This window comes from Bombina bombina, chromosome 4 (assembly GCF_027579735.1).
Source record: "Bombina bombina isolate aBomBom1 chromosome 4, aBomBom1.pri, whole genome shotgun sequence".
Classification (NCBI taxonomy): Eukaryota; Metazoa; Chordata; class Amphibia; order Anura; family Bombinatoridae; genus Bombina; species Bombina bombina.
The window spans coordinates 156412337-156437040 of record NC_069502.1 but is presented as its reverse complement, the minus strand read 5'-3'; the positions used below and the strand labels follow the sequence as shown (position 1 = coordinate 156437040).

The 24704-nt window shown below is 39.0% G+C and overlaps 1 protein-coding gene across 3 annotated transcripts in view; it reads right to left on the bottom strand.

Annotated features, from left to right (window-relative positions):
• Positions 1-24704, bottom strand: part of NBAS (NBAS subunit of NRZ tethering complex) — a 1903611-nt gene that overhangs the window by 180386 nt on the left and 1698521 nt on the right. For all 3 annotated transcript variants that reach the window (XM_053709663.1, XM_053709664.1, XM_053709665.1), the window contains one exon: positions 1032-1171. In XM_053709663.1, coding sequence (XP_053565638.1) covers positions 1032-1171 — 140 coding nt within the window. The remainder of the gene's footprint in view (positions 1-1031; positions 1172-24704) is intronic.

The following is a 24704-nucleotide window of genomic DNA, read 5'->3' as shown; positions in this document are numbered from 1 at the left end:
TGTCCTAAATAAAAGGAAATGTATTCACTGGTGCTGCTACTTTATGTATTTCCTTGTATTTTGCTGGGACTTGTCTCTATCCCTGCAGCGTGCACACTGCTGGAGCTGGAAAGTGCTGGCCTCTCACTCTTTTCTACAACACAGTTATATAAATATACTATTTACCTCTGTGATTATCTTGTATCTAAGCTTCTGCAAACTGCCATCTTATTTCAGTTCTTTTGACAGACTTGCATTTTAGCCAATCAGTGCTGACTCATAGAAACTCCACGTGCGTGAGCACAGTGTTATCTATATTACACATATGAACTAACACCCTCTAGTGGTTAAAAACTGTCAAAATGCCCTGAGAGAAGAGGCGGCCTTCAAGGGCTTAGAAATTAGCATATGAACCTCCTAGGTTTAGCTTTCAACTAAGAATACCAAGAGAACAAAGAAAAATCGTCGATAAAAGTAAATGGGAAAATTGTTTAAAATTACATGCCCTATCTGAATCATGAAAATTTATTTTAAAAGAAAGGGTTAATGGCGAAGCACTGCAGTATAAATTTGCAGGTAATGTAATTAAAGTACATATTATTATTACTATTATTATTAGTACATATTTTGTCTCTATCCCAACTTATTTTATGTCCCTTTAATATAATATACAATATAAAAAATAGATATTAAATTAATAAGTAAGTCATTTTGTAGAAATGTTTGAACTAATACCAATTGTGTATTGTTCAAAATCCGAGTTTTGTTTCAACTATGTTTTCTGTGTGGTAAGACTGTATTAAGAAAAAAATTAGGATGAATGATATGTGCCCTATAATGACCACTACTGGCTATACAAGTGAAAGAATGCTTATACCATCATGTGATGAGTTAAATATGCAATATTGAGAATATGAAGTAAGTTTCACTTTAGAATGTCCCTTTCAATGCATGATGGAAAGAAAACATGGTGTTACTCTGTCTAACTGTTGAAAATATTTCAATCTGATTATTTAATTCAACAGCATTGTCAGAGGAAAACTACTACTTACATTGTAGCACTTTTCATGGGAGGCCAAGCTTGTAAAAGTAACGCTAAATGCTGAAATTCCGGTTGCTTGTGACTAATGTCTAGCACCTCCAGGAATAGAGCATATCTTTTGTCTTCATTTTCAATGTCAGTCACGTCCACCTGAAAGTAATAAGAAATGTTGTTTAGTCACATTAACCTCATTCCTAGACAAATTCAAACAATATTATTCTGATGCAGTTTGCTTAAATAGCTGGCAAAACACTGAGGCTGCAAAACCGAGGGTTAATATGCTGTGCCAGGATTAGCATGGTGTCTAGGGCATATAAAAGTGTAGGCGTATGCTAAAAACAACACTGTACACAATATATTACTATGGACAGGAAGAAAGTAATTTGTAAAAAAAAAAGCTGAATTTTAATAACTTATTTCTTAAAATAATAATCATCCAATAAATAAGAATACAAAGATTGAACTACTGTACACAAAAGATATACAAATATGTAATCAATAAAATTAAACCAAAAGAGCAAAAGCTTTCCACAGCATAGATCACCCCCTATTGATGGGTGTCTAGCCTTGTGCCAAACAGAGTAGGCAAAAACTTCCCAGAAGTCTTTAAGACTCTTCTTCTACAATGCGATTAACCCTCTTCTCATTGGTTGATGTTTAGCCAAGCGAGGATCTATATGTAGCCCATAATGACCCAGGGAAAAAGCATTAGACACATAGATAAAGAATTTCATTTTGAATAATTGTATTTTTTTGGTAAGATAGATTCAAATGAGTTTTGCCTAGAGGCAACCAATATGAGACACGTGAGGGGAACAAAAATACTCAATGTCCAGGTCTGAGGAACCTCAGTTTGAAAGATCCTGAAACCAATTACTCACATGCAAATTTTGTAAAACCAAATGTTCAGATAATTTATTATACCCAGCCATCAGAAAGACACAGTTCAAGTTCAATGAGGCCTCAACCTAAAAGGCTTTAGTTCCTTCCTCAGCTCAAAGATAGCAGAACATACACAACTTGCCAGACTACTGAAGCTATCTCTTCCTTTATGGAAACAGAAGGAAGGACAAAAAAGTAATCAATAATAACATCCCATATATCCCTGACAATTAATGCACCTCAAAATAATTCTGTAAAGCATTGGCACACATAAAACATTTATGACAAGCAATGTTTTATAGCAAGTAATAACTTTACACTGTACTAGTGGATCTATGCCATAATTGAATCATATAAAGACAAAGGTGGTTTAAACCGCTGCCTAGGCCTGAGGATGGCCAGTCTGCATTACCGTAACCTCATATGTTGCTTGGATTTATGCAAAAACTGTTAAAATATAACAAAATTATACAAGGAAGACAATGAAGCTGTTTGTGAAACTGTTCTACTGAGGCTTTATAAAAATTCTATGAAGCTGCAAATTCCCAGGTGAAAGAAGACTATTTTTATTATAACCCATACTATTCACAATCAAATTCTCGTGACTAATAAGCTTTCTGACTTTTACTGCCACCAGAATGGAGGGCAATAAGGAAAACCACACTGTATGATTGTCTCAGCTTCCAAAATTATTGTAACATATCAAGTCTGTGTAGAAGAACCTTTTATTTGTTCCGAGGATTCAGACACAATTAAGGAACCCCGTGATTGCAAGAAGAAACTATCTTTGGAAGCAATGAAAAGTGAGTTTCTTATGGAAATATGACTGAATTACATGGAAGTTTAATTGAAGAAATTTGACCATAATAAGTTGCTGTCCACCAGCAGTTTCTTGCATTGCAATTCTATAGTGAGTATACTCTATCAGATGATATACCACTTCTATCCTTTCCAATTGATATACAAACATGGAGGTGTCACAGTCATTCCCAGGTCTTTTTAACTTGAAATATTTATGTGAATTCTAAAACATTATGAGAAAGAAGGGTTCTCAAGGACATGTAGGGTAGGAAGAGGGTATCCAGTTTTTCACCATTCTTCAACTAGTAAATGGAAATTATACCAACTGCAATAAATCATGTTCTGTCATAATGTGAGAAAAATAAATGTGAGAAAATTAAAGTTTGATGGTTTAAAGTGATGGTAAATCAGAGCGTTTAAAAAAAGTTAGGATTTACAATCACTAAAAAAAAAAAAAAACAGGACTTTCAGTCATCACTTTGTAAAAAAGGGTGCTAAACTTGCCCTTTTTCCTTGTGTGTATATATGTATGTACTTTGTCAGTATGTGTTAGCTTGAGAAAGGGGCAGTAATCCCGAAACGCTGCTCTCTACATTAAAGGTTTCCCTTTTTTAGCATACAGAACAGTGTCATATGACCAGCACGGCTATTAGTTTAGAGGTGGAAATCGGAACCACAGGGTTTAGCATGGAGGCCGCGTCACATAAAGTTTAGCACTTTTTTTTTTTTTTACAAAGTGATGACTGAAACTCCTGTTTATTTTTAGTGATGGTAAATCCTAGCATTTTTAAAATGCTCGGATTTACCATCACTTTAAATACAACACAAAGGGTTGACTAGACTGGCATATTTGCCATAAAATTATTTATATATTTGTAATTATTAAATTAAAGTAGAAAGGCATGTAACAATTGATATAAAAACAATTTTTCCCCCCAAGATGGTTTATCTTACGATTTTTCAGGTGATATATTTTGGCTACCACTCTTTTTCATACTTGTTAGTTTGTTTTTTTCCTTTTTCCATTTCTAAACTGTTTTCAACAATTTCCATTTATATTATATTTTCAAAAACTGTCAGCTCAAATCATTCAATCTGAGTAGCTAAAGTCTAGCCAGACCTATTAATATTCCCTTAAAAGCCATTTTACCCAAAAGTACATGTTTTATGAAACTGGTAGTCTTTATTTCTTACTGTATTTATTTTTCAAGAGTTATCATTGGCAGTTTGTAGTCAAAAGTTGGGTTTCACAGTAGCTGCTAAAATGGCTCACCAGAGTTAATCTTTAGGTCTCTGAACTGAGATAAAAAATAAAGATGTATAGAAAGAGCTTGGGAGAAAAACAAAGATGTGAATAGTCATAGGATAAAAGGGGGTGAGAAAATGTAGACTTAAACAAGACACTGCCTTTAAACATATCTTTAGATAATTCAACCAAATCTTCAACAAAGGATATCAATAAAACTAAATAAATTAAATAATAGAAGTATATTTGAAAGTTGTTTAAAATTGTATGCTCTATCTGAATCACAAAATAAATATTTTGGGTTTCATGTCCCTTTAAACACTGCTGTCATCAGCAGGATCAGCTTAAATTATCTTATAATCATTTTAAAGAGATGAGGATCACGTTGGTTATCTTTGAGCTATATAAGCTGTATTTTAATTAATTAAATGCATGAAAGAAATCTCTACAGTTCATGAAAATGCAAACATTATAGCAAGAAGAGAAAGAGAAAAAAAAGAGAGAGAAAGAGAGAACATTTGTACATTATGGATAATTTGGTTCAAAAGTCTGTTCAACACTAATACTAATTAGATATGACCCAGAATATATCAATACTAACAATGTTATTAGATAATGAGGAACTTACTGAAATCAGACATAAAAACATATGTACAAAAATAAACCCACAAAATCTTATATGCATAACTAAAATAGCTCTCAAAGAAAGCATCAGTACTCACAAAAGAGAATTAATTTCCTGAAACAGAATACAGGTGGCCCTCGTTTTACAATGGTTCAATTTACAACGTTTCAGAATAACAACCTTTTTTTTCAGTCATGTGACTGCTATTGAAAAGCATTGAGAAGCAGTGCATTTATTAAAATAGCCAGTAGGTGGAGCTGTCCGCTTGTGTTGTAGCAAAGTCAAGCAAGCTGAAATTAATCAGTTTAACCAGACCTGAGCTGAGCTATCGAGCAGATTTCAAAGGAACAACATCTTCCTGTCTATAAATCAGTCCAGATTGGAATGCATAGAAAGAACTGTTTGCAGAAAAATGCAAGTGAAGTCTGTGTTGTGTGATTATTTTGTTAGGTTTATAATGCTGTTTAGCAAATGCTTTTGTTCATTTAACGTAGTTTAATTATATATTCTGTGTTGTATGATTATTTTGTTAGGTTTATAATGCTGTTTAGCATTTAAAGTCTTCATTTCAAAGCTTTAAAAATAATGTATTAGGTGTTACTTATGACAATTTTGAGAGGGGCCTGGAACCTATCTCCCTCACTTCCCATTGACTTACATTATAAACTGGGTTTCAATTTACAACGGTTTCGATTTACAACCATTCCTTCTGGAACCTAACCCCGGCGTAAACTGAGGGCTACCTGTATTTCACCCTGTGTTGACCAGGCTCTTGATACGGTTATCAAAACAAAATGATTAAAGACTACATTTAATTCTAAATCTAAAAACAGACTTTTGTAGTTATCCTGTTAAAATTAAACTAGGAACCTTTTCATAACTCATATGTTGTGGGTAAAAACAGATATTGGGTAATCCTAGAATTACCCGTGTAAAACTGACATTACGCAGCAGCTGTGGGTAAAGCCGCTTGTAAGATAATACATCGGGCTTTACCCGGGTAATCCTAGGATTACCCAAATGCTTCTGGGTAAAGCTAATCACAGCACTATTTTTGTCCTTTGAAGACAATAGTTCTTGCAAATCACTGCAGCAAACATATATACGATGCGCTGTAATTCCCCATCTTCACTATCTTTTTTTGCCTCCGCCTGTGGGGTTTAAACCTAATTTCCCAAGGTTCACTTGGGGTGGATGCCAGAGGATCGGCAGGGCACCCCCTTCAACCCCCAAGGCAGAGTAAAAAAGAAATGAGTGTAGATGGGCTTTATCCAGAAGCATTTGGGTAATCCTAGGATTACCCGGGTAAAGCTTGATGTATGACCTTACATCGGGCTTTACCCACAGCCGCTGGGTAATGTCATTTTTGCTGGAGAAATCCTAGGATTACCCGTATATCTGACTTCACCTGTAACATATATTTGTAAAAATACTATTTATTAACAACAAAGTTAACTATCACTTTAATGTACCCTCACACATGCTCAGTAAAAGTGCAGTGCTTCATGAACTGGGGAGTACTTTCTTTTCACACTTGGCACAATTACTACAGAACTATCATTTCCAGTTGTAGAATTTTTGTCACACCCCTATGCTAAGTTGCTCTTAATATTTTTTATTGCTTATGTTTAAACACAACTGTGAGTCATATTTCAGTGAGTGAACCACACAAATTATATATTATTTTTTTTCAGCAGGCCCAGCAGATTAAGAATATACAACTATTATATTTATTTTTCATTGCAGATGAGAAGGCTGCAAAAAAACCCAACAACTATAATTGTGTTATGATTTTAGTAAACGAACATTAGAATTAGCTAGGTGACCACTATCGCTACTGTGATCCCCTTACTAAATTGTTATCAATGGTATTTAAAGTTGCATGAGGGGTCCATACTGGCTTATGGGGGTTGTAATAAAAACTAGAGGGGCACCTTGTGTCAGGGTAGAAATAAAAAAAAAAAATGTCTGCAAGGTGATTGTTGTCACCACAGTGATCACCTGACTACACAGACAAAAATAATATAATTTTTTTTAATAGAACTTAGAACTTATTAAAACATAATTATGCTCACCTGATAAATTCATTTCTTTCATGGTGGTGAGAGTCCACTATCCAGTACTCCTGGAAATTACTCTTTTCTACTACCAGGAGGAGGCAAAGATTCCCAAACCCCAATTACTCTTTAAAACCCCTCCCACCTTACCAGTACCTCAGTTTAACGTATAGCAAGCACAAAGAGAAATGAAAAGTAATAAGAGAAAACAAAATAGAAGCAGGGAAAATAAAAACAACCCAGAAAAAAAACAGGGTGGAGTCCACGTGGAGTCTCGCAACATGAAAAAAATGTATTTATCAGGTAAGCGTAAATTATGTTTTCTTTCATACAGGTGATAAGAGTCTATGATCTATTACTCCTGGGAACTAATACCCAAGCTGTGGAGTTCGCGAGTAATAACAAACGGTGGGATCTAAAAAACTTTTTTTGTTCACTAAGAAACTAAATCCACAACCCCGATAGAGCATAATAAAAGACAATACAAATAATCAACAGGCAAAAACAAATCAACCTGAGACAACTGCCTGAAGAACATCCTACCAAAGGCTGCCTCTGAAGAAGCAAGAATATTAAAATGGGAGAAAAAATATACAAAGACGACTAAGTAGCTGCCTTGTTAATTTGGTAAACTTATAAAACATTCTAAAAAGCCCAAGAAGCAGAAAATGATCTGGTAGAATGAGCAGAAATCCATCTAGGTGTAGGCTGACCTGCTTCCAAGAAAGCTATATGAATCAGAAGCTTCAACCAAGAAGCCAAAGAAAAGCAGACATTTTCTGTCATTTCATAGAACTGGCAAAATGAGCAAACAAACTAAAGGTTTGTCTAAAATCCAAAACATGAAGCAATCTCTCTAAATAATTCTTAGGATAAAGACATAAAAAAGGAACAACAACGTCCTAACTTATATTGTCGGAAAACACAACCTTATCCTGAAGAATAATAGGATAAGGAAGAACACAAGGAATAGTAGAAAACTATTTTAGCAGATGAAATAGCTAAAAGAAACAATACTTCCAGAAAGAAGTTTAATATCCAACTGATGTATAGGTTCAAAAGAGGAACCTGCAAAATCCTCAGAATGTATTAAAACTTATACATTTATTGCATAAGATCACTAAAGGAAATACCTTAAAGGGACATAATACTCATATGCTAAATCACTTGAAACCGATGCAGTATAACTGTAAAAAGATGACAGGAAAATATCACCTGAGCATCTCTGTGTACAAAAAGGAAGATATTTTACCTCAGCTCAGCAGAGTAAGTTCTGTGCAAAAAGTTATACACAGCGGCAGCCCAGCTGCAGGTAAAAAAAAATAAAAAAAAAATTAAGAAATGAACAGCAGCCAATCAGCATCAGCAGTGCTGAGGTCATGAACTCTTTTACTGTGATCTCATGAGATTTCACTCATCTCTCATGAGATTTCATTGTAAACTTCCTTACACTGAATAGGGAAATAACATGAGAGTGCACAAGGCTCATCCCTTCGGCTGTCCCCGGACAGACATATTGATATGCTGCTTAGAAGTCCTTTACAATGGGATGTGACTACTGAGAAACTTTTGAGGTAAAATATCTTTCTTTTTTACATAGAGATGTTCAGGTGATATTTTCTAGTCAGCTTTTTACAGCTATACTGCATGACTTTTAAGTATGTAAACATTTGGGTATTATGGCCCTTTAACATATAACAATATAAACATTGAGAGAAAAATGTTCAAATGACCCAGCTTCAAAGGCAGATTTAAGGAAAGGAATACAAGGCTCATTATAACTGCAGAAAAACTAATAATAACGTTAAACTCAGAAAACAAAATTAAATGATAATATCCCCAAAAGAGCTCTTGAAGAAAGGAAAATACTTACCCCCTTGGAAAAAACTCTTATTAAACTTATAATTTGATCAATCACAAATTCAAGACAAGTAGATCTTAGATCCAGACATCACACTTGCAAAGTGAGGCGTGCGTCAAACTTATATATAATGGAAAAAGACAACAAAAAGTAAGCACACTATCACGCTCAAGCGCATCTACGGGTACACGTGGGTCAACAAGCGGCAACCTGCATCTAAAAATGTGCGTCCGGAAAACTAGCATGCTTCAAAATATGCGTGTGGAAACGAAGCATCAAAAACAGTATGAGCGGGGAAAGATAAACATTATTTTAAAGGAATTTTTTTTCAAATAACAATATATATATATATATATATATATATATATATATATATCTGTCCAAAGGCTATGTACATATAAACAATATATATATATATATATATATATATATATATATATATATATATATATATATATATATATAGTGATAACCTAAACAGCTTATGAAGTGCCAAGTAAATAAAAAACATAATTTATGCTTACCTGATAAATTCCTTTCTTCTGTAGTGTGATCAGTCCACGGGTCATCATTACTTGTGGGATATTAACTGCTCCCCTACAGGAAGTGCAAGAGGATTCACCCAGCAGAGTTGCTATATAGCTCCTCCCCTCTACGTCACCTCCAGTCATTCGACCAAGGACCAACGAGAAAGGAGAAGCCAAGGGTGTAGTGGTGACTGGAGTATAATTTAAAAAATATTTACCTGCCTTAAAAAACAGGGCGGGCCGTGGACTGATCACACTACAGAAGAAAGGAATTTATCAGGTAAGCATAAATTATGTTTTCTTCTGTTAAGTGTGATCAGTCCACGGGTCATCATTACTTGTGGGATACCAATACCAAAGCAAAAGTACACGGATGACGGGAGGGATAGGCAGGCTCTTTATACAGAAGGAACCACTGCCTGAAGAACCTTTCTCCCAAAAATAGCCTCCGAGGAAGCAAAAGTGTCAAATTTGTAAAATTTGGAAAAAGTATGAAGCGAAGACCAAGTTGCAGCCTTGCAAATCTGTTCAACAGAGGCCTCATTCTTAAAGGCCCAAGTGGAAGCCACAGCTCTAGTGGAATGAGCTGTAATTCTTTCAGGAGGCTGCTGTCCAGCAGTCTCATAAGCTAAACGAATTATGCTACGAAGCCAAAAAGAGAGAGAGGTAGCAGAAGCTTTTTGACCTCTCCTCTGACCAGAGTAAACGACAAACAGGGAAGACGTTTGTCGAAAATCTTTAGTTGCCTGTAAATAAAATTTAAGGGCACAAACTACATCCAGATTGTGCAAAAGACGTTCCTTCCTCGAAGAAGGATTTGGGCACAAGGATGGAACAACAATCTCCTGATTGATATTCCTGTTAGTGACTACCTTAGGTAAGAACCCAGGCTTAGTACGCAGAACTACCTTATCCGAGTGAAAAATCAAATAAGGAGAATCACAATGTAAGGCTGATAACTCAGAGACTCTTCGAGCCGAGGAAATAGCCCTTAAAAATAGAACTTTCCAAGATAACAACTTTATATCAATGGAATGAAGGGGTTCAAACGGAACACCCTGTAAAACGTTAAGAACAAGGTTTAAACTCCATGGTGGAGCCACAGCTTTAAACACAGGTTTAATCCTGGCCAAAGCCTGACAAAAAGCCTGAACGTCTGGAACTTCTGACAGACGCTTGTGTAACAGAATGGACAGAGCTGAGATCTGTCCCTTTAAGGAACTAGCGGATAACCCCTTTTCTAAACCTTCTTGTAGAAAAGACAATATCCTAGGAATCCTAACCTTACTCCAAGAGTAACCTTTGGATTCGCACCAATATAGGTATTTACGCCATATTTTATGGTAAATCTTTCTGGTAACAGGCTTCCTAGCCTGTATTAAGGTATCAATAACTGACTCAGAAAAACCACGCTTTGATAAGATCAAGCGTTCAATTTCCAAGCAGTCAGCTTCAGAGAAGTTAGATTTTGATGTTTGAAAGGACCCTGAATCAGAAGGTCCTGTTTCAGAGGTAACGACCAAGGTGGACAGAATGACATGTCCACCAGATCTGTATACCAAGTCCTGCGTGGCCATGCAGGCGCTATTAGAATCACTGATGCTTTCTCCTGTTTGATTCTGGCAATCAATCGAGGAAGCATCGGGAAAGGTGGAAACACATGAGCCATCCTGAAGGTCCATGGTGCTGTCAAGGCATCTATCAGGACCGCTCCCGGATCCCTGGATCTGGACCCGTAGCGCAGAAGCTTGGCGTTCTGTCGAGACGCCATGAGATCTATCTCTGGTTTGCCCCAACGTCGAAGTATTTGGGCAAAGACCTCTGGATGAAGTTCCCACTCCCCCGGATGAAAAGTCTGACGACTTAAGAAATCCGCCTCCCAGTTCTCCACTCCCGGGATGTGGATTGCAGACAGGTGGCAAGAGTGAGACTCTGCCCAGCGAATTATCTTCGATACTTCCATCATTGCTAGGGAGCTTCTTGTCCCTCCCTGATGGTTGATATAAGCTACAGTCGTGATGTTGTCCGACTGGAACCTGATGAACCCCCGAGTTGCTAACTGGGGCCAAGCCAGAAGAGCATTGAGGACTGCTCTCAATTCCAGAATGTTTATTGGAAGAAGACTCTCCTCCTGATTCCATAGTCCCTGAGCCTTCAGAGAATTCCAGACAGCGCCCCAACCTAGTAGGCTGGCGTCTGTTGTTACAATTGACCAGTCTGGCCTGCTGAATGGCATTCCCCTGGACAGATGTGGCCGATAAAGCCACCATAGAAGAGAATTTCTGGTCTCTTGAATGGAATGAAGGACACGGCATGCACTTTGAAGTTTTGTTAACCTGTCCTCTGTCAGGTAAATCTTCATTTCTACAGAATCTATCAGAGTCCCCAGGAAGGGAACTCTTGTGAGTGGAAAGAGAGAACTTTTCTCTTCGTTCACTTTCCATCCATGCGACCTTAGAAATGCCAGTACTATCTCTGTATGAGATTTGGCAGTTTGAAAGCTTGAAGCTTGTATCAGTATGTCGTCTAAGTACGGAGCTACTGAAATTCCTTGCGGTCTTAGTACCGCCAGAAGAGTGCCCAGAACCTTTGTGAAGATTCTTGGAGCCGTAGCCAGTCCGAATGGAAGAGCTACAAACTGGTAATGCCTGTCTAAAAAGGCAAACCTTAGATACCGGTAATGACTTCTGTGAATCGGTATGTGAAGGTAAGCATCCTTTAAATCCACTGTGGTCAAGTACTGACCCTCTTGGATCATGGGCAAAATTGTTCGAATAGTTTCCATCTTGAACGATGGAACTCTTAGGAATTTGTTTAGGATCTTTAAATCCAAGATTGGCCTGAAGGTTCCCTCTTTTTTGGGAACTACAAACAGATTTGAGTAAAACCCTTGTCCTTGTTCCAACCGCGGAACTGGATGGATCACTCCCATTAATAAAAGATCTTGTACGCAGCGTAGAAACGCTTCCTTCTTTGTTAGGTTTGTTGACAACCTTGACAGATGAAATCTCCCTCTTGGGGGAGAGGATTTGAAGTCCAGAAGGTATCCCTGAGATATGATCTCTAACGCCCAGGGATCCTGAACATCTCTTGCCCAAGCCTGGGCGAAGAGGGAAAGTCTGCCCCCCACTAGATCCGGTCCCGGATCGGGGGCCCTCAATTCATGCTGTCTTAGGGGCAGCAGCAGGTTTTCTGGCCTGTTTGCTCCTGTTCCAGGACTGGTTAGGTTTCCAGCCTTGTCTGTAGCGAGCAACAGCTCCTTCCTGTTTTGGTGCAGAGGAAGTTGATGCTGCTCCTGCTTGGAAATTACGAAAGGAACGAAAATTGGACTGTCTAGCCTTGGCTTTGGCCTTGTCCTGAGGCAGGGCATGACCTTTACCTCCTGTAATGTCATCAATAATCTCTTTCAAGCCGGGCCCGAATAAGGTCTGCCCTAGAAAACTGAAGTGTAAATATACATACATGACAGCCTGATATCAGCTACATCTACTGCATTCAAGGCTGAGTTTACATTATAACGGTATGGCAGGATTTTCTCATCAATTCCATGTCAGAAAATAATAAACTGCTACATACCTCTTTGCAGATTAATCTGCCTGCTGTCCCCTGATCTGAAGTTTACCTCACTCCTCAGATGGCCGAGAAACAGCAATATGATCTTAACTACTCCGGCTAAAATCATAGAAAAACTCAGGTAGATTCTTCTTCAAATTCTACCAGAGAAGGAATAACACACTCCGGTGCTATTATAAAATAACAAACTTTTGATTGAAGATATAAAAACTAAATATATCACCATAGTCCTCTCACACATCCTATCTAGTCGTTGGGTGCAAGAGAATGACTGGAGGTGACGTAGAGGGGAGGAGCTATATAGCAACTCTGCTGGGTGAATCCTCTTGCACTTCCTGTAGGGGAGCAGTTAATATCCCACAAGTAATGATGACCCGTGGACTGATCACACTTAACAGAAGAAATATAGTATGTATCCAAGGTACTCTGCTACTGGAGGCAACCAGTAGGAAACCAAGACCAGTGCTGAAACCTAACAGCAGAGGAACTGGAATTTATCAACGAACCAACAGGCAGATGCAAACAAGTCTCTGCGACCCGCATTGCAAGGCTTGTAACTAAATCTTCAATGGTGAAATATATGTCACTTCCAACACTCTAAATACATTCCTCCAACAAGAAACTAGTACTTTGAGGAGAAACAGGCCTCAACTTGATCTGAGAAGCGCTCTCTCTGAAGACTCAAAAGCACATCTTAATTATTTGACCGCCTACATCGGAGGCAAAGACAAGACTGAGGTACTGGTGAGGTGGGAGGAGTTTTATAGAGTTCTTGGGGTTTGGGAATCTGTGCCTACTCCTAGGGAAGAGTGATTCACAGGAGTAATGAAACATTGACTCTCACCACCTGTATGAAAGAAAACAGAATTTATGTTTACCTGATAAATTTCTTTCTCCTACGGTGTATCCGGTCCACGGCTTCATCCTTACTTGTGGGATATTCTCATTCCCTACAGGAAGTGGCAAAGAGAGCACACAGCAGAGCTGTCCATATAGCTCCCCCTCTGGCTCCGCCCCCCAGTCATTCGACCGACGGTTAGGAGAAAAAGGAGAACCATAGGGTGCAGTGGTGACTGTAGTGTACAAAAATAAAAATTTAAACCTGACCAAATGCCAGGGCGGGCCGTGGACCGGATACACCGTAGAAGAAAGAAATTTATCAGGTAAACATAAATTCTGTTTTCTCCTACATTGGTGTATCCGGTCCACGGCTTCATCCTTACTTGTGGGAACCAATACCAAAGCTTTAGGACACGGATGAAGGGAGGGAACAAGTCAGGTAACCTAAACGGAAGGCACCACTGCTTGCAAAACCTTTCTCCCAAAAATAGCCTCCGAAGAAGCAAAAGTATTGAATTTGTAAAATTTGGCAAATGTATGCAGTGAAGACCAAGTCGCTGCCTTACAAATCTGTTCAATAGAAGCTTCATTCTTGAAAGCCCATGTAGTAGCCACAGCTCTAGTGGAATGAGCTGTAATTCGTTCAGGAGGCTGCTGTCCAGCAGTCTCATATGCTAATCCGATGATGCTTTTCAGCCAGAAGGAAAGAGAGGTAGCAGTCGCTTTCTGACCTCTCCTCTTACCAGAATAGACAACAAACAAGGACGATGTTTGTCTGAAATCTTAGTTGCTTTTAAATAGAATTTTAAAGCACGAACCACATCAAGATTGTGTAACAGCCGTTCCTTCTTAGAAACTGGGTTAGGACACAGAGAAGGAACAACTATTTCCTGGTTAATATTCTTATTGGAAACAACTTTTAGAAGGAAACCAGGTTTGGTACGCAAAACAACCTTATCTGTATGGAACACCAGATAGGGTGAATTACACTGCAAAGCAGACAACTCAGAAACTCTTCGAGCAGAAGATATAGTTACCAAAAACAAAACTTTCCAAGATAATAACTTAATATCTATGAAATGTAAAGGTTCAAATGGAACCCCTTGAAGAACTGAAAGAACTAAATTGAGACTCCATGGAGGAGCCACAGGTCTATAGACAGGCTTGATTCTGACTAAAGCCTGTGCAAACGCTTGAACGTCTGGTACTTCTGCCAGACGCTTGTGTAACAGGATAGACAGAGCAGATATCTGTCCTTTTAAGGAACTAGCTTAGCTGACAAACCTTTCTCCAATCCTTCTTGGAGAAAAGACAATATCCTTGGAATCCTAATCTTATTCCATGAGTAACCCTTGGATTCGCACCAACAAAGCTATTTCCGCCATATCTTATGGTAAATGTTCCTGGTGACAGGCTTTCTAACCTGGATCAGGGTATCTATACTGAATCCGAAAACCCTGTTCGAATGGACCTTGAATTAGAAGGTCCTATCCTCAAAGATAGCTTCCATGGCGGAACCGATGACATATTCACCATGTCTGCATACCAAGTCCTGCTTGTCACGCAGGAGCTATCAGAATTACCGAAGCCTTCTCCTGTTCGATTACTAGCCGGGGGAGAAGGGGAAACGGTGGAAAGACATAAGCTAGATTGAACGACCAAGGCGCTACTAAGGCATCTACCAATGTCGCCTTGGGATCCCTGGATCTGGACCTGTAACGTGGAACTTTGGAGTTCTGAGGTGACGCCATCAGATCGAGATCTGGAATGCCCCCTAGTTCCCACTCCCCCGGATGGAAAGTCTGACGACTCAGATAATTCGCTTCCCAGTTGTCCACCCCTGGGATGTGAATTGCTGATAGATGGCAGGAATGATCCTCTGCCCATTTAATGAATTTGGATACCTCCCTCATCGCCAGGGAACTCTTTGAATATTGCTCTCAATTCCAAAGAAGAGATTCTTCCCGAGACCATAGACCCTGAGCCTTCAGGGACTCCCAGACCGCGCCCCAGCCTAGGAGGCTGGCGTCGGCCGTGACAATGATCCACTCCGGTCTGCGGAAACTCATTCCCTGAGACAGGTGATCCAGAGACAACCACCAGAGGAGTGAGTCTCTGGTTTTCTGGTCCATTTGAATCTGGGGAGACAAATCTGCATAATCCCCATTCCACTGTTTGAGCATGCACAGTTGCAATGGTCTTAAATGATTTCGAGCAAATGGAACCACGTCCATTGCTGCGACCATGAGTCCTATTTCCTCCATGCATTGAGCTATGGAGGGTTGAGGAATGGATTGAAGAACTCGACAAGTGTTCAGAAGTTTTAACTTCCTGACCTCTGTCAGAAAGATCTTCATTTCTACTGAGTCTATTATTGTTCCCAGGAAGGGAAACCTTGTGAATGGGGACAGAGAACTTTTTTCTATGTTCACCTTCTACCCGTGAGACCTTAGAAAGGCTAGGACAATGTCTGAATGAGTCTTCACTTTGTGAAAGGACGACGCTTGTATTAACATGTCGTCTAGGTAAGGTGCTACTGCAATGCCCTTGGCCTTAGCAACGCTAGAAGGGACCCTAGCACCCTTGTGAAAATTCTGGGAGCAGTGGCCAATCCGAAAAGAAGAGCCACGAACTGATAATGCTTGTCCAGAGAGGCGAACCTCAGGAACTGAAGGTGATCTTTGTGGATCGGAACATGCAGATACGCATCCTTTAAGTCCACGGTAGTCATATATTGACCCTCCTGGAACATTCTTAAAATTGTCCGAATGGTTCCATTTTTATTTTTTTCTAAAAAAATTTTATTTCCAGAATTGGCCTGAAAGTTCCTTCTTTTTTTGGGAACTACAAACAGGTTTGAGTAAAAACCCAGTCCTCGCTCTGCTGTCGGAACTGGATGTATCACTCTCATTTTTAAAAGGTCCTGTACGCAAAGTAAGAATGCCTGTCTCCTTATCTGTCTAAAGATAAGTGAGCCATGTGGAACCTTCCCCTTGGGGAAAGGTCTTTGAACTCTAGAAGGTACCCCTGAGAGACAATTTCTAGTGCCAAGGGGTCCGGAACATCTCTTGCCCAAGCCTGAGCAAAGAGAGAAAGTCTGCTCCCTACTAGATCCGGTCCCGGATCGGGGGCTACCCTTTCATGCTGTCTTGGCAGCAGCAGCAGGCTTCTTGGCCTGTTTACCCTTGTTCCAGCCCTGCAAAGGTTTCCATGTTGGCTTGGGCTGGTAAGCTTTACCCTCTTGCTTAGTAGCTGTAGAGGTTGAAGCAGGTCCGTTCCTGAAGTTGCGAAAGGAACAAAAATTGGCCTTGTTTTTTAGCCTTGAAGGCTCTACCTTGTGGAAGGGCATGGCCCTTTCCCAGTGATATCTGAAATAATCTCTTTCAACTCTGGCCCGAATAGGGTCTTACCCTTGAAAGGAATATTAAGCAATTTTGTTTTGGACGACACATAAGCCGACCATGATTTTAGCCAAAGCGCTCTGCGCGCCACGATGGCAAAACCAGAATTTTTCGCTGCTAGTTTAGCTACTTGCAAAGCGGCATCTGTGATGAAAGAATTAGCCAGCTTTAGGGCGTGAATTCTATCCATGACTTCAACATAAGCAGTCTCCTTCTGGAGCGAGTTTTCTAGTTCCTCAAACTAAAAGCTGCTGCAGTAGTTACAGGAATAATGCAGGAAATTGGTCGAAGAAGGAAACCTTGTAGAACAAATATTCTCTTAAGTAAACCTTCTAATTTCTTGAAAGCGCAACTGACTTCTAATGGTATAGTCGTGCGCTTAGTTAGCGTTGAAACTGCCCCCTCTACCTTGGGGACCGTCTGCCACGCGTCCCTTCTAGGGTCAACAATTGGGAACATTTTCTAAATTATAGGAGGGGGAACAAAAGGTACACCTGGCTTCTCCCACTCCTTAGACACGATATTCGCCATCTTAGGTATCTGAAACGCATCAGTGTGTACTGGGACCTCTAGGAACTTGTCCATTTTACACAATTTTTCTGGGATCCCCAAAGGATCACAATCATCAAGTGCAGCTAGAACCTCCTTAAGTAGGGCGCGGAGGTGTTCTAGCTTAAATTTAAATGTTATAGTATCAGGCTCTGCCTGCTGAGAAACTTTTCCTGTCAGAAATTTCTCCCTCAGACAGGCCCTCCCTCACCGCCAAGTCAGATTGATGTGAGGGCACTACAGATAAATTATCCTCTGCGTCTGCTTGCTCATTGTCTGTGTTTAAAACTGAGTAATCACGCTTCCTAGGAAAAGCTGGCAGTTTGGATAACCAATTAACCCCTTAATGCCCAAACCGGAGCTAATAACAGTTATTAACCAGTTAACACACTACAGTACTAGCCACAGCTTCTCCTGTAGCCATTTACCTTCCTTAGGGATTATTTTAGTAGGAAATAAGCCTCTCTGGAGTCTTTTGTGATGCCCCACATGAAGCTGCATGGATTGCCTAGGCAAAAACAACTGCACAATTTAGGCCTGAAAATGAGGCCTCCTCCCTCTTCATTCCAGAGTGGAGGGCCCTTTCTGACTAAATTTAGGTGTCCAAATAAGTGCCAGGCCGAAATTAAACCCCAAAAGTGTTTTAAAATCTGAAAAAACACCTTATTTATAGATAAAAACATGCTAAAAAGCAATCGAGCCCACAATAGTGTCAACCAGCATAGAGTCCTAAATATAAGCCATCATTTTATACAGAGTCTAAGAAAAAAATGGCTTACCTATCCCAGAGGGACTTTCTGACTGTCTTCTAGCATTACATGGTCTTGTTAGAAATATGACTGATCATACCTGATGCAGTTAAGCCTGCAAACTGTTCCCCCCAACTGATGTTCTCTGGTTTCAACAGTCCTGCGTGGGAACAGCAATGGATTTTAGTTACTGGTGCTAAAATCATACTCCTCTTTTAACAGAAATCTTCTTCACTTTCTGTTGTAGAGTAAATAGTACAAACCGGCACTATTTTAAAATAACAAACTCTTGATAGAAGAAATAAAAATCTACAACTAACACCACATACTCTTTACCACCCCCGTGGAGATGCTACTTCTTCAAAGCAGCAAAGAGAATGACTGGGGGCGGAGCCAGAGGGGGAGCTATATGGACAGCTCTGCTGTGTGCTCTCTTTGCCACTTCCTGTAGGGAATGAGAATATCCCACAAGTAAGGATGAAGCCGTGGACCGGATACACCAATGTAGGAGAAATAAACTTTATTGTAGCTCTAAAAACTTTTTTGATTGTTTATTTTATAACCTCAAAGCTATAATTAAGTGTACAATCTTAAATCACCTCCACCCAGCTTCCTCACAAGCTATAGTGGGCACACTGTTTTGTGAGGTCACTATACGTTTTTATGGCATCGTCACCAGTACTCCCATTCATGGCTTGGGAGTGCCTCTCACTAGGCCACCATCGATCCCCAGGCATCCTTGTCATGTGTGATGAACCGGTTAAAAGGGAACATGTAATATTTGCATCACTGACAATAGATAAGGAGACGTGACTAATATCTTGAGGTTCCACACTGTGAAGAATAAAAAAACAAACTAAAATGTGACAAGTACACTCTCTATAAAACAGACTACTCTAACATATGCATAAAAGAGGAATGAAAGTAAAATAAAAAAATCTCGGCAGATTAAAAATAGGGAGACACTATGGATGGAAGAGGGAGGATACGCTACACAACAGAAAATGGCAAATGAGAGCGGGGGGACCTATGAAATGATCACGGGGAGGTGGAGAATATATGGTAATAAAGTCTGCATCCAATATCATAACTATTTTTGTATATTTCCTACATGCAAAGAAGATAAAGAAACAGAAAAAAAAAATCTAGCAGGATATAAATCACAATTGATAGACTCAGCTCAGTATAAAGACTTGTTTATAAATCCTGCGGCATCTGGACATAAAACTCTAATTGCAGTTGTAAGAAAACTATTTTTATTGAAAAGCGTAACATAAAAAACATTTAGAACAATGAGGTATAATCAAACTCACTACAGACTCGTGGACTTTTGTGCCATGCATTAGTCAGAATGCTGGCCGCCATGCTCTGTTCAGTGACAGCATCTAGTACAATGCTCACAAGGTGAAGCGAGACTTTATACATCTCAAACATTACCTCTCCTTTACAATGAGGCCCTTCTGCAACCTCTTGAACATTTATGATGGTTTAACCCTGCAACACATAGGTAAAATCCTGATCAGAAGCTGCAGCCAGAGATTGGCCATGCTGTGTGGTTCGTGCTCCTAATTGGCAGGCCATATCCTGCAGGCCTTGAGCAGGACTTTAGCTATGCATTTAACCTCTTTGCTGTGGTTCAACACAAAGTTATGTGGGACCAGTAAATAAAAAATGACATGCTCCGACAAACTATAGCATCTACCTTTTCCCGTTGAATGTCCCTTTCACACTAACCGGATATATATATACATACTTATAAGTATCTAAAACGGCATATGCTTCATATTTATTGGAACAAAATATACAAAAAGATGAAAATAATACATATTTTAAGACAATTTACTAAACTACACTGACAGAACATACCTGATTATATCAAAATATCATCGGCAGAGCTAAGAAATCCATTTTCTGCTGCCCAAATACATTTTTAAATGTGCAATATTTCTACATAAAAGTCTATCCTTTCCTTTATAGACTTCATGCTCCATCCCCTGCAGTAGGCGACTTGAGTCAAGACAGAATAGACATATCCCTCGTAACCATTATATCCTGCAGAACTGACATTAATTTTATACCAGCTATGAGAGGATGATAGACTGAAATGCAGATCTGATCTTTATTTCCTTAAAATGACTTTGTTAAAAAGTTCAGCTAAAACAATTTTCTTATTCTCATTTTGTTCAGTGCAGCATTTCTCCCCCCATCCACTAAACATAATGCCCTCTTTTTTTCCATTTGTTTTCTCTCAGCTAAAGCGCTAAGCACCTCATTGAATTGGGTGACTTTAACCATCATTGCAGTTGGATTTCTGAAGTAGCATGACTGCTTATCAGCAATATATTCACAGGATTTGACACAACACATCCAATTTCTCAGTTTTACCAAAGGACATCAGGTTAACCTTGTGCATAGCTGGTTACGTTAACTCTATATACATAAGGTGTTACCGCGCTCTAATTATAAAAGGATAAGGGCTTGTGAAAACCAATTATAACAGTTTAAAGAGCTATTAACATTGCTATTGTTTCATGCCTTGGCTTCCAACCAAAGTTTGTATTTAACAACAGTGTTTGTGGGTTTTTAATTCACAGTAACAACATTAGCATTATTAATATGGCTTGGTAAGCCAAATGGTAAAAAATACACCAGAGTTAGCAAACAGTCTGTAAGAGCAAACAAATTCAATTTACTTAAATGTAAACAAACAACAACAAAATAATAATAATATTTATATATACAGTATATATATTTCTCATGCAAATCAAGACTGATATATCAAAGCAATTTGCGTTCCTTTTTTGAAGCTGCACACATTTGTGTCTTAAAGGATATATATTTTCTTAAATGTGTACAGGATGTCCAAACAATTCAATTAAATACTACAATGAAAAAGGACTTAATGGGACAGTAAATGTTACACAGTTTGCTTGTTTTTTAATAAAAGTTTACTCTTTAAAGGGACACTGAATCCAATTTTTTGCTTTCGCGATTCAGATAGAGCATGAAATTTTAAGCAACTTTCTAATTTACTCCTATTATCAATTTTTCTTTGTTCTTTTGCTATCTTTATTTGAAAAAGAAGGCATCTAAGCTTTTTTTTGGTTTAGGACTCTGGACAGCAGTTTTTGATTGGTGGATGAATTTATCCACTAATCAGCAAGGACAACCCAGGTTGCTCACCAAAAATGGGCCGGCATCTAAACTTAAATTCTTGCATTTCAAATAAAGATACCAAGAGAATGAAGAAAATTTGATAATAGGAGTAAATTAGAAAGTTGCTTAAAATGTCATGCTCTATCTGAACCTCGAAAGAAAAAAATTGGGTTCGGTGTCCCTTTAAACATTTATCATATTTAATGATGCAGGAAGGATGGACTTTGGAAGTTTTTTGAAATTTTGTTCTTACAAACTTTGGGCTCCCCACGAAGCAGGAGCTTTTTTCGTTTTTTAATTATGGGCTCTATAACCAACCTGAGAGAGAACATCAGTCTTCATAGAATTTGACAGCTTTTTAAATGGGTGGTGTGTCACATTTTTTATTGCACCGCCCCGCAGCACTAAAAATGAAAAAAAAAGTTTTAGCTTTGTGGCGTCATGAGCCCGGAGTTGGTAAGTTGAGAAATTTTTTAAAACGTTTCAATTCCAAAGTGCATCTGCTCTGCATTGTTAGATGATATAAATGTTTGAAGGGTAAACTTTTACTTTAAGAATTATAGTGTAGCGTTTACTGTCCCTCTTATACAAAATACATTATTTAAATCAGTATAGGAAAATTTCTTAGCACATGGGGGCTGCAAATCAATATTTTAGAAGCCTTAAAGGGATACTAAACCCAATTTTTTTCTTTCATGATTCAGATAGAGCATGAGATTTTAAGCAACTTTCTAATTTACGCCTTTAATCAATTTTTCTTTGTTCTCATGCTATCTTGATTTGAAAAGGCAGTACTGTAAGCTTTAGAGCCGTCCCATTTTTTGTTCAGCACCTGGGTAGCACTTGCTGATTTGTGGATAAATGTAGCAAACCAATCAGCAAGTGCTATCCAGGTGCTGAACTAAAAATGGGCCGGCTCCTAACCTTTCATTACTGCTTTTTCAAATCAAGATAACATGAGAACAAAGAAAAATTGATAATAGGAAGTAATTAGAAAGTTGCTTAAAATTGCATGCTCTATCTGAACCATGAAAGGAAAAAATTGGGGTTAGTATCCCTTTAAAGGAGCATGAAACCATAAACTTTTCTTTTATGATTCAGAATGTGATTTTAAACCACTTTCCATTTTAATTTTATAATCTAATTTGCTTCATTCTCTTGATATCATTAATTGTAAAGCATACCTAAGTAGGCTCAGAAGCAGCAATGCGCTACTGGGAGCTAGCTGCTGATTAGTGCAACAGATAAATGCCTCTTGTCATTAATTCACCATATGTGGTCAGCTAGCTCCCAGTAGTGCATAGCTGTTCCTTCAACAAAGGGTATCAAGAAAATTAAGCAAATTTGATAAAAGAAGTAAATTGGAAAGTTATTTAAAATCCAATGCTCTGGGGGATATTTATCAAGCCGTCAATCTGAAATACGTTGGAATTCCGCAGCGTAATTGTGGCGAGCTTGATTTGACCTAGTTATTAAAGCCTACAAACCGGCAAAATTTTAAATCTGTGACGTAACATACAATCAGCCGGTCTCAATCCGACACAGATCGATGGTTACGTCATTACAGATGTTCCGAATACACATTCAGCACTATTTGACACCTTTTAAAAGTTATCAAATAGCTAACTGGTACGCTCGCGGCTATTCTGGCCCAGCGTACCTGGTTTTCAATCTGCCACCCTGGAGGCCGCGGATGCCATAGAAATCAATGGGAGTCTGAAAGCAGCAAAAGCTTATGTTCGATGCTGCCAGATATCCCATTGATTTCTATGGTAGAAAACCAGTAAAGTTTACACCTAACACCCTAACATAAGCCCCGAATCTAAACACCCCTAATCTGCCGCCCCGACATCGCCACCACTAAATAAAATGTATTAACCCTAACCCGCCGCTCCACAACCCCACCTAAATAAAATTATTAACCCCATCCGCCGCTCCCGGACCCCACCGCAACTAAATAAAAGTATTAACCCCTATCCAGCCGCACCCGGACCCCTCTGCTACTAAATAAAATTATTAACCCCTATCCCGCCGCTCCTGGACCCCACTGCAACTAAATAAAGTATTAAACCCCTATCCCGCCGCTCCCGGACCCCACTGCAACTAAATAAAATTATTAACCCCTATCCCGCCGCTCCTGGACCCCACTGCAACTAAATAAAGTATTAAACCCCTATCCCGCCGCACCCGGACCCCTCTGCTACTAAATAAAATTATTAACCCATATCCCGCCGCTCCTGGACCCCACTGCAACTAAATAAAGTATTAAACCCCTATCCCGCCGCTCCCGGACCCCACTGCAACTAAATAAAAGTATTAACCCCTAAACCCCTGGCCTCCCACATCACTACCACTAACTAAACCTATTAATCCCTAAACCACCAGCCCCCCACATCTCCATAAACTAAATTAAGCTATTAACCCCTTAATCTAACAACCCGCTAACTTTACATTAAAATTACAACATCCCTATCTTATAATAAATTTAAACTTACCTTCAGAATTAAAATAAACTATATTAAACTATTAATTAACCTACCCTAACTATTATACTAAAAATACATTCAACTACCAATTAAATTAAAGTGAATGTCAATTTTGATGCTAAAGTGCCCGGTTTTTAAAAATTCGATTAAAAACAGGGGCATTTTAATTCATCAAAATTTACATTTCACTCCTGTTGAGAAAAAAAACTTGCCTTTTAATCTTCACAGCAGCTCCAGCTTCCTCCGGTCGTTGCAAGCCATTTCTGATGTCAGAAATGATGGATAGGTCATCTTCCAATCACGGCTTCCCCACCGGGGGAATCAGTGTCTGATTCAACGCTGTGATTGGAGGAAGCCGGATTCCTAATTTTAGACCCAGGAAGAGGCTTTGCGACGGGTGGAGGAAGCTGGAGCTGCTGTGAAGATTAAAAGGTAAGTTTTTTTTCTCAACAGGAGTGAAATGTAAATTTTTATGAATTAAAGTGTCCATGTTTTTAATCAAATTTTTAAAAACCGGGCACTTTAGCATCAAAATTGACATTCACTTTAACTATATTACATATATAAAAACCTAACCCTACTCAAATTATTTAAATCTACAATTAAAAATTACTAAATTACAGCCAATAGGATGAGAGCTGCTCAAATCCTATTGGCTGATTGGAACCTTTCAGCCAATAGGAATGCAAGGGACACCATCTTGGATGACGTCACTTGCATTCAAGATCCAGTTTACTGTGGAGACCGTATTGAAGAGGAGCTCCTTGTCGGATGTCTTCAGGATGGACCCGCTTCTCACCGGATGGATGAAGATAGAAGAGGCCGCATGGATGAAGACTTCGCCGGCTGGATGAAGATGGAAGAGGCCGCCCGGATGAAGACTTCTTGCCGGCTGGATGGATCCTTCAAGCGGAACTTCAAAAACTAAGT